The sequence below is a fragment of the Musa acuminata genome, chromosome BXJ3-3 (assembly GCF_036884655.1).
Source record: "Musa acuminata AAA Group cultivar baxijiao chromosome BXJ3-3, Cavendish_Baxijiao_AAA, whole genome shotgun sequence".
In the NCBI taxonomy this organism is placed as follows: Eukaryota; Viridiplantae; Streptophyta; class Magnoliopsida; order Zingiberales; family Musaceae; genus Musa; species Musa acuminata.
This window is the reverse complement of record NC_088351.1, coordinates 38870746-38881157: the sequence shown is the minus strand read 5'-3', so window position 1 is coordinate 38881157 and position 10412 is coordinate 38870746. Positions and strand designations below refer to the sequence as shown.

Sequence of the window (10412 nt, the reverse complement as noted above, 5' to 3'; positions counted from 1 at the left end):
TAATTTTCATTTAATATACTAACAAATATTATATCACTATATTTGGAATGCTTAATAGCTATTTCTTAAATTATAATAGCAAATAAGAAAGTAAAAATCAATTCATAAATAAAAGATTTGATTACAACGACGAACGTCAAGGCCGCTACGACAAGGACCAAGGCCCCTCACGGCAGCGACAAACAAGCGCACAGGCAAGTTGGAAAACTCGACCCATGACTTATCCCTTCAGGCACACCAAATGGGATACATCCAAAGTGGAGGAATCAATGAATTCGATTCCGACGACCTCGACAGTGCAAAATAATCGAACAGCGTGTGTTGAACCCCCTTGTCGGAGCCTCGAAGCACACCTTCCGGGGGCGACAAATAATAAGGAATAACGTGACGTTAGTTTTGACCTACTAACTCACCCAACAACATGCGCCCACCTAGGCAATGGTGAGGGTAGAAGGGTCCACGTGTCGCCTCTTTTCTATGGCAAGCGTTAGGGAAGCAACCCACCACCCCCCTACCGATCGCAATTTCGGGAAAGGTCACATGCCCGATTGTAGGGAGCATTAATCCCTTACAACGAGGCATGTCTCCCCCTCTTTTTTTGTTTTATCTTCTATTTGCAAGGAGCATTAATCCCTAGCGACGAGGCTTATCTCCCCCTTTCCTGGTTGCCCGACGCAAGCAATCACCATCCGTTTATCTCATGTAAAAGTCATTCATGACAAAAGGCGCTCTTTGCGGTGGACTCTCACTTACGATGCATCGTAAAAAAATATAATCGACCATTGACGTAAATGAGTCCCTAAAGGACTACAGACTCAGAGGAGAAGTCATCAATCTTCTTGCACCGGTTACTCATGTATAAAAACCGATCCCTATAATATAAAAAGGGATGAAAGTTTCTATTATTCCTATTCTATTATTAATTTTACTATTAGAGGGGTCTAAGTTAAAAACTTCCACAACGTCGATCCCGTGTGCATGAGCCTAGGTGGAGCCAGGGGCGCACCTCGACTCGACTCCAGAACGTCGAGGAAAACCTGCCCCCCATGATCAAGTGCAGAATCCACGTCGCGACGCCTCGAGATCACCTTAGCCGAACCTTTGCCCACTCCAACTACCACCCAGAATCGTCTCGTGGTTTTCCATGATGAACTTGCGCCTTCGGAATGGGTTAAGACGTACGACTCTCTAATTAACCACGTCAACGGAATAACAAATAGAAATATAAATATATAAACATATATTTTCTTTCTGAGACCCAATCTCCCACAGGTATTTAATTAATTGAACCATCTTTCACGCCCGAACGCAAACCCAAACCCAAACCGTTACCAACGCACTTCATCAACGCTTCACGCAGTTCGAGAGAGAGAGACCGAGGAGTCGGGTCACCCGCATCCGTACCGTTACAGTCTCACTCCTCGGCGTACAAGATAACTCCAAGAGTGGACGGAGGGCGACGAAGACACGAAGCACGTCGTCACGTTCGCGCTGCATCGATCTCGTTTTCCTGTCCTCGATCAAGGAAAACGCGAGTCCTGCGTTTTCTTGGATCACTCAACGCACCGGTCACCACCTCCCTTCTCTTTCTCCTCCTCCTCCGCTTCCTTTTCTTCTCTCCCCATCTCTGTTGTTCCAAGTCCAGATTGCCACATATTTAGGGTTTCTTCGGCGCATCTGATGATCGCTTGACGGTTCCCTGAGTTGCTCCGGATCCGGGAATTAGGGTGACATGGGGAGCTCGGAGGAGAGGGTGGTGGCGGTGATCATGGTCGGCGGACCCACGAAAGGTGCGATCTATTAGATCTGTGTCCTTTCTCCCCTCGAATGTTTGGGGTTCTTGGATGGATGAATTTTTGAGGATTTGTGGCTGAACAGCCGATACACGTTGCAGGAACTCGCTTCCGGCCTCTTTCTTTGAACGTTCCGAAGCCGTTGTTCCCCTTGGCTGGTCAGCCGATGGTCCATCACCCGATATTGGCCTGCAGAATAGTGTGTCTCGTTGCTGATTTTGCTACTCCGGATCCTGCGCATTCACAAATGCTGAACAATTTCTTCTCTTCTTGTTGATCTGTAATGTAGATCCCCAATTTGGTGCAAGTATATCTTATTGGATTTTACGAGGAAAGGGAGTTTGCGCTATACGTATCGGCCATCTCCAATGAGCTCAGAATCCCTGTTCGGTACTTATTTCTTGATACCCACATGAATTCTTAAAATACGGGAGGCTTGCTTGATCGAATCTTTTTGGCTTTTTGAATTTCTTTTAGGTATCTGCGGGAGGATAAGCCACATGGCTCGGCGGGAGGGCTATACAACTTTAAGGATTATATAATGGAGGATGACCCGGTGTGACATATTTTCTTGACTATTCATTTAGATATCTGAAGCTATTTACTATATGATTGAAGATCTTTGCTCGTTTCTTTTGGTGCCTTATTTCCATATTCAAAACCAAGGAATTCAGTAATATCATCAACTAGTTCTCATTGTGGCCCTTCCGGTGCTTCTACTTTACCTGTTTCTTTTTGTTTGCAGTCCCATATAGTTCTTCTGAACTGTGATGTTTGCTCGAGCTTCCCACTGCCAGATATGCTTGGTAATCCTTTGATGTAGCTCTTTCTAATGATTTATGTTGTCGTTGCCAACATCTTGTTACTTATACCATTCATTATCTGGGATGGTACATATTATGTATACTTAGTTGTCAATTAGTTCTCTATCGCTTTCTCTCTCACACACACACATTACCGTTGGCTATTCTTCAAAGTTGAAGTTCTGTTGTTTTTGCATCATATTCATAATTAAGTTTTTGAGAAGCCCCTTATCTTTATGTGGCTTATAGGTCAGAGCTCACACCTCACAATTGCTTAATGTTTTGAAGCTACCTTATCTTGTTTATGCTACACTTCAAATAAGTATGGACATCTGCTTGACCTTTGAGTCCATGGTTTAATGATAAAAACATTAATTTTGCGAGATACTCTCTTTACTTGCTATCATGTCGGAAAAAAAAAGAAGAGAATTTCTTTCCAACACCAAATGATTTCGATAAGTACATATCTCTTGATTGTTACTAGTTGTTGTCCTCTTGTATACTGGTTTGAAGTCTCTTTGTGCATGCAGAGGCTCATAAAAGATATGGTGGGCTTGGAACATTATTAGTAATCAAGGTGTCGAAAAACTCTCGTTATTATTCTAATCATTTTCTTTATGTGGTATTGTTTTGTTATTGGTACGTCATTCTAGAATGTTCACTTTTTCTGATTGCTTTCTGTTTTTGTTCTCTATAGGTATCTGCTGAATCTGCCAATCAGTTTGGTGAATTGGTCGCAGACCCTGTCACAAATGAATTGCTCCACTATACTGAGAAACCAGAGACTTTTGTGAGTATGCGGTTTCTTTTTCTTTTTCTTTTTCTTTTTCTCTCAATTATATGTTAGTCTAATGTTTGATGCATGCTGGTTTTTATTTAATGATACAATCTCTGAATGTTGCATATCATTCTAACAAGTTGGTGATGATGGCTATAAATAAAATCAACATTGTAGGTGAGTGACCGTATCAACTGTGGTGTGTATATATTTACACCAGAGATTTTTACTGCCATCCAAGGTGTCTTTACACAAAGGAAAGACACAGGTAGATTTCAGCTTTTGATGTTTGTATCTTTTATCATAGTTAGATCACAGTGTTAACATGAATCTTGCACTAATATATATATCTTTCTATTAATCAATGATAATTTATTATCTTGAGATTGGATTTTTTTTGGATAATTTGCTCTGATGATTCTCCTTTGTGCAGTGCTTTCTTATGTTTTAGAAATAATATCTAATTGTAATGTAAAAGCAAATATAAGTTATTTGAGCATAGAGTATATGTTTGGTAGTCTACTGCATGATGGAATTTCAATTAGTGTCTAAAAAATGATTCCTTTTGCCATTGGATTTCCTTTTCTATTGCCATTGGTGGCGGTTAAAAAAGAGAAGATACAAAATGATGATCAGATAGAGGTATGAATACACTAGAAAAAATATAACAGAGTAATTTAGCATGATGAGCTCAAATCATTGGTTCTCCTACATGGGAAAACTTATCCAAAGGGTGAAAGTTAGTTGTTCTTGTAAATAACATCACTACTTGATCAATATGTTCCTTTAATTAAAATTGTTTTCCTTGTGACCATATCCCATATGAAAGAGCTGAGAGGCTTAATGTGGTTTTATAGTCTTAGTAAGTAGTAACTATTCTAACCATTTATTTTGAGAAGATCTCAGATAGACTTGAGTAGCCTGGAATCAATCTGGTCTCAGTTGGTTAACTCATGGGGAAAGAAGCGTTATACTTAGCCAAGACATGGAAATTCAAAACTTGAAAGTGCTTTAGCTACATGAGCTCCTTTCATTTATGTTGTACACGAGATTTTCAATTTGAGTTGGTTATGCTTGTAGAGGGCTTTTGTAGTATTTTTATTATCATCTATGTAAACTCTATGTTGTTTCAAGCTTTTGTTTCATCAAGTGGATATCTTAGTTGGGCCTAACCTCCCTTTAGACACTCAGCAGAATGTTATGTCAACTTATGAACCTTTGGAAAGCTTGCTTGATATGTCATTGCATAATTTGCTAATACCGATGTAACAAATGCTATCAAGAAACTTACAACAGTTTTTTTTTTTTGTAGTTTAAGGCATAGCCCAAGATAATTACACATAATTGCCATATGCATGTGATTATTCTGTTGTATTTCAACTGTTTTTCTCCGATAGAAGTTCGGGGCAGTAAAGCTGGATTTGGCAAAAATATGTTGTATAAATTCTAAGAAATGCTAAACTATCTATAATAAATAAAGAAAAAACGATGATTTTTTTTTAAATGCAAAATCATAGTGGATACCTTGGAGATCGTTTTTTTTGTATAGGTAAGGAAATTTAACAAGGAATTTGGGGTTTTGTTGTTAAAGTTATCAAATGATCAAACAAATTCAAGTCTCTGAACCAAGGTTCGCAATACCGTTCCGTACCGGAGTTTCGATCTGGGCTCGGTACCGGTACGGTACGGTATACCGCTCGGTACACCCAGGTGTACCGAGCGGTATATTCAGGCGTGCCGAGCACTGTAGCAGTTCTACAGTACTACTACAGTATCGGAACGGTAACATATGGTCCGTGTACCGAAAGTCTGTCGGACCGGTACGTACCGCCCGTATCGGGCGGTACGGACCGGTACTGCAAACCATGCTCTGAACTATAAGTAATTAAATGTGGACATTATGTTGGTAACATTGTGACAGACAAGTGATACTGGTTAGATTAACTCTATGTGATAAATGTGCTGCTATAGAAGACTGTAAAGTTATTATGATAAGTCCAAAGGACCAGCATTTGATACAACTAATATATATATATATATATATTCTACGTATCATCCTTTTCGTAGTCAAATGAAAATATTTTCCTGGGACTGTGGAAGTTGTACGATGCTTCTGCAATCAATAAATTGATTTTTTTTGGCATTTCTGATATTTTATAATTTTGGACTGTTTAATGGATAAGAATGTCTCAATTTTACCTTTTCTTATGATTTATATAATGTTTATATTGTGTTTTTTTTGTCTACGTTTTTCTTTTAAAAAGAAGGCTTAATTCTTGTTTGCTGCTACCTTTTTTCAGCTAACATGCGCCGTATGAACAGTTTTGAAGCTCTTCAATCAGCAACTAAGTATGATTACGCTAAATTTTAAACTTTTAATTTCATTTTGCATATTAAATGCCTTCGTTTACTTTGACATTTAATAATACTTTTTGGTGAATGGAAAAAGGCATCCAAGATATTCATAGAGTTTATGAAAGAAATACAGAAAACAAGAGGAAAATACTACATAAAATTTATGGTTTGTTATTGTAGTATATTAGCAGGCATCATCCAGCAAAGCACCCAAAAAAAGACACAAATGAAAACCTAACAAGTCTGAGGATCATGGTCAGAGTTATGGTCAATGTAAAACTTAAGAAGACTAGCTGTATTTAATATGTTTGATGCAGAAATTTTACTATGGGAGGACTGTGACTTATGTTTTCTTGTAGCTTACCAACCATTGACACGTATTAATGCACAATAATAATACAAATATGGCTGTATGTGTAGGCAACCAGTTGTTTCTAGGTCTGTGCTGTATGCCTATTTTTCTAAATAGGCCTTTTAAAGAGTTGTTGCTTAGGACTGCCAAGGCATTCTTACAACTCGCACTAAATTATGACAATCAGTTTTTGTGCAACAGTTTGTCATATGATGATCAGAACTGAAATCATGGAAGTTTTAGTTTTTTTTTTTTCATCAAGGCAACTTAGCTTGATGTGAGACATTTAGTTATTTGTCTACATTAACATTTAAAATTCCTGTCTTGACTTATCTTATTCACCTGATTATTAGAACAATTATGTGGCTTTGCTTTGCAGCTCATAGCCATCCAAATCTGGGTAGTTTTCTTTACCTCTAAGGGTTCTTTTATCATATGTATAATTTTTTGGGGAATTATGGCAGCATAAGCCCTCTTTCAGGCTTCTTCAGAAGTGATTATCTCAATATGTTGACATTTGTCTTAAGCAGAGCACTTCCTGTCGACTATGTTAGGCTGGATCAGGATATATTGTCTCCTCTTGCTGGAAAGAAGCAACTGTATACATATGAGACACTTGACTTCTGGGAACAGATCAAGACCCCAGGGTGAGAAAATGTTAGCATGAGAAAGTTTATTTTGTTTCAAAATTGTTTATTTTTTGCAATCTCTGCATTTCTGTTGTTTCAGGATATCTATAAAATGTTCTGCCTTGTATCTGGCCCAATATCGCTATACCACTCCACATCTTCTAGCTTCCGGTGATGGCACTAAAAGTGCCACCATTATTGGTGATGTTTTTATACATCCATCAGCCAAAGTACATCCAACTGCAAAGGTCCTCTTTCTCATCTTGTTACAACCTAACATTACTTCTCCAGGATCCTCCACCAATATGCTATTATTTAAACTTTATGATGTTTTGACCTACAATAGGTATTTATTATTATAAATAAAGATATTATTGTTTTTAGTTTGGTCCCATTTATTAATAATAGGTATCTATATGATCTCAAATAGACAAGGATGGAAATTTTATGAGCCTTTTAATGGAATAGAGACAAGAAGGATCTTTAAGGACAACTCTGTATGTCTGATCAAACATATTATCACCAGAAAAGGTAGAATTTTATATTAAAATAGCATCGATGGTGTGAACTTTGTGGTTCTGAAAATCATTCAACATCCCAAACTAGAGATAAGTTGAATATGAACACTTAGATCTTGGAGTAATTTAAATATAAAAGTTGACCGTTACTTGATTCTTCTATATGCATTTTATCAATCTATGGCTGTTATTCTATGTAATGTAAGCATGCCAACTACATACGACAGGACTGCTTATTTCATCTTTGAAGAACTGAAAGAATAAGACAAGTATATGAAAAATACCAAATCTTAGTTATATGACAGGACTGTTTTTTACAAGTGGACCTCTGTATTTTAGTTGATAGGGTACCTTCATATTTTCATGGAACAGATTGGTCCTAATGTCTCCATATCTGCAAATGCTCGTATTGGAGCTGGTGTGAGGCTCATCAGTTGCATCATATTGGATGATGTTGAAATTAAGGTCTGTACTGAATTGTATTGGAATTGTAGGAATACTTGCACCCAAATATTCATGTGATTTCTTTCTTTACAGGAAAATGCTGTTGTTATACATTCTATTGTTGGGTGGAAATCATCTATAGGGAAATGGTCACGAGTACAGGCAAGCTTCATTCTCTTTTTACTGGCCTTTTATTGGTCCTTACCTTTTCAGGAGTACAAGCTGACATTTCATAATTGCTCCACATTGTTTGGTTAGCAATTGATTTTGAAGGCTAATTTTTTGGACATGAACAACTAAATATCTTATCATGAGATATATGATCTCCAATTACTTGAGGAATTTCTTTTTTCAAGGATCCAGACCCTTGTCAGGTTATATATGTATGTATACAGACACACACACACACACACACACACACACATATATAGGCTGCATGACGCATGACTAGTTCTCAACTTCTCATAAATTAGTTTGGACTATAGTGAGGTTATTTATTAGTCAACTCACTGGAGACAATCTTTTTCATCTAGAATTGTAAGATGAGGCAGGGGAGATCATACTAAATGAGTCATAATTTTAGGTTCATATTGTCTTTAACAATTCTATATCTTGGAAGTATCGACTAAAAAAATTAACATGAATTTTCTTAGGCTTATGCTATTTCATGATACTGGAGTGAGATTGATTTTTTCTCATAAAAATTAGATGAGATTATATTCAGGACCAACAATCTTTTTCATTCACACACTTGCCTAGCAATTCTGAAGAACCAACCTTTTTCCCCTTATTTAAAGCTTATTTTTGGGTTCTTCTAGTACTTCACACAACTATTTTATCGTTTCACACCTACTTCCATCCCTTTGAACAAGTGCCACATGAAGTTTGAGTCTTAATATGGTTTCAAAATGACAAGAAGGATTCAGGAAGTTACACTTAATGAACAGAATACTGATTCAAATTCCTTGTGAGAAAAGTATTACAATTCTTCCTTCTATGGACCAAATTTTGCCCCAAAACGCTTGGATGATTTTGTTGTCAATAATTATTATTATTAGCTGGAGTTTGTAGAGGACATGGACTGCTACAAATGTCTCATCAAGTTGAAAAACAATAATATTTCTTTTTAATTATTACCACTAACTGGTATATCTTCATGTTCATCCTTCCCATCAAAACATAATAATGTTATTAACCGCATCAACTTGTTTCCTGTAGTTTGTTCCATTGCTGCTTTTGTCAATCAAAATTATTTGCCTTCGCCACCAAACACGCAAGTACTGTTGATATTTTAAACTTGCGTTTAACCTGTCCAAGCCAGTGAGGCTTAACAGCACTGTCAGACTTGAACATCCGAGAAGTTGTCTGCTAATGCTCATATACTATGGTGTTTAATATCGCCAATGCCTTCTGGAAATACCTGCAGATATTTAACATTGTCCATATATCCAGCTATTATTTTGCCTGGTTTAGTTGGTACAAAACTTAGTCCTCATTAGTAGTGTGAGGAACACGAGTCAAAAACAACAAACAGGGTTGCAAAGTAGCTGTTTTAATAAAGCAACTTCTTATTAACTTTGCTCAGCATGTTGACACTCTCTGTATATGAGATGCCGATGAACTTTCTGAGTTCCCTTACAATTCGAGCATGCATCTCAGGCCGAGGGAGACTACAACGCTAAACTTGGAATCACTATCCTCGGTAGCTTTTCCTGTTCCTATTCTGTCGTTAATGTCATTACTCCTTTGACATGCTGCTCACTTACCATCTTTTTTTTTTTATTTTGGAATTTTAGGAGAAGCTGTTGCAGTTGAAGATGAAGTTGTGGTGGTTAACAGTATTGTCCTGCCGAATAAAACCCTCAACGTTAGCTTTCAAGACGAAATCATCCTTTAATTTGTTTTCCCAGTTTTTCCTAATTATTCCCACCTTGTTTGATGTACACAGTTATGCTTTTGTTAGATTTTTCTTTATTAGTGTCTCGAAGAGAGCAAAGCTGCAACTTCCTGCAGCTTATATATTATTGGACTGGTGGTTTATTGGGTTATATATGTTTTGTTGTATCAACACGCAACTATTGACCATATAAATGACAATTTTAATTAGCTTATTTTTTGCTGGTGTTGTAGTGGCGGTGACGGTGGTGGGTTGGATCTACTTAGAATTCTTATTAATCCAAGACGCTTGTGATCCATACCTGAGATTTCAAAGTGGATTCAGATGAAATAGGTCCTCAAAAGACACTGATGAATATGGTTTGAATGTTAAACACTTTATGCTATATTGATGTGAGCTTTTTTAATTAAGAGAAAAAGAGGCTAAATAATAATAATTTGCATTTGTAATCATATATCATGGTTGAAATCAACTAGCGTTTGACAGAAATCCAAAGTAGCAGCATCAAACGAAGGTAAACAATGCCATCAGAAGTTTTAATCGAACTCCACTTCTTTGATGGGCTTCATCACATGAATAACTTAAAAGCTCGATGTACGATTAGGATCGTCCAATGTTCCAACAACAACTTAATTTATTGATCGACATCAGATAGATAGGCCAAAAACATCAATCACAGACCAATCGGATGGGATTTTTCACTGGTAGCTCCAACACTATGCGGCTAGTGTCGTCATGGCATGTGTCGTCCTATGAAGTTTACATTATTGTATGCTGATTGAAGACCGAGGAAACCATGTTCTATCGAAATAATATACCCCACAAAGTGGCCAAAGGTTGCTT

General features: G+C 37.3%; 1 protein-coding gene across 3 annotated transcripts; it reads left to right on the top strand.

The window, feature by feature from the left end:
- The first annotated feature begins 1326 nt into the window (after positions 1 to 1326).
- Positions 1327 to 9783, top strand: LOC135634066 (uncharacterized). 3 transcript variants are annotated; one of them, XM_065144233.1, is made up of 16 exons: positions 1327 to 1568; positions 1662 to 1790; positions 1895 to 1992; positions 2083 to 2183; positions 2271 to 2349; positions 2539 to 2599; positions 3127 to 3173; positions 3294 to 3386; positions 3552 to 3642; positions 5675 to 5723; positions 6612 to 6728; positions 6811 to 6958; positions 7601 to 7693; positions 7766 to 7834; positions 9332 to 9374; positions 9469 to 9783. In XM_065144233.1, exons 2-16 carry the CDS (start codon positions 1733 to 1735, stop codon positions 9567 to 9569), a joined length of 1248 nt encoding a protein of 415 aa, XP_065000305.1. In that variant the 5' UTR covers positions 1327 to 1568; positions 1662 to 1732; the 3' UTR covers positions 9570 to 9783. The 3 variants fall into 3 exon arrangements, with proteins under 3 accessions (XP_065000305.1, XP_065000304.1, XP_065000306.1); XM_065144232.1 differs by having other exon boundaries at positions 1432 to 1790; XM_065144234.1 differs by lacking the exons at positions 1327 to 1568; positions 9469 to 9783 and having other exon boundaries at positions 1582 to 1790; positions 9258 to 9360.
- The last annotated feature ends 629 nt before the right edge of the window (positions 9784 to 10412 follow it).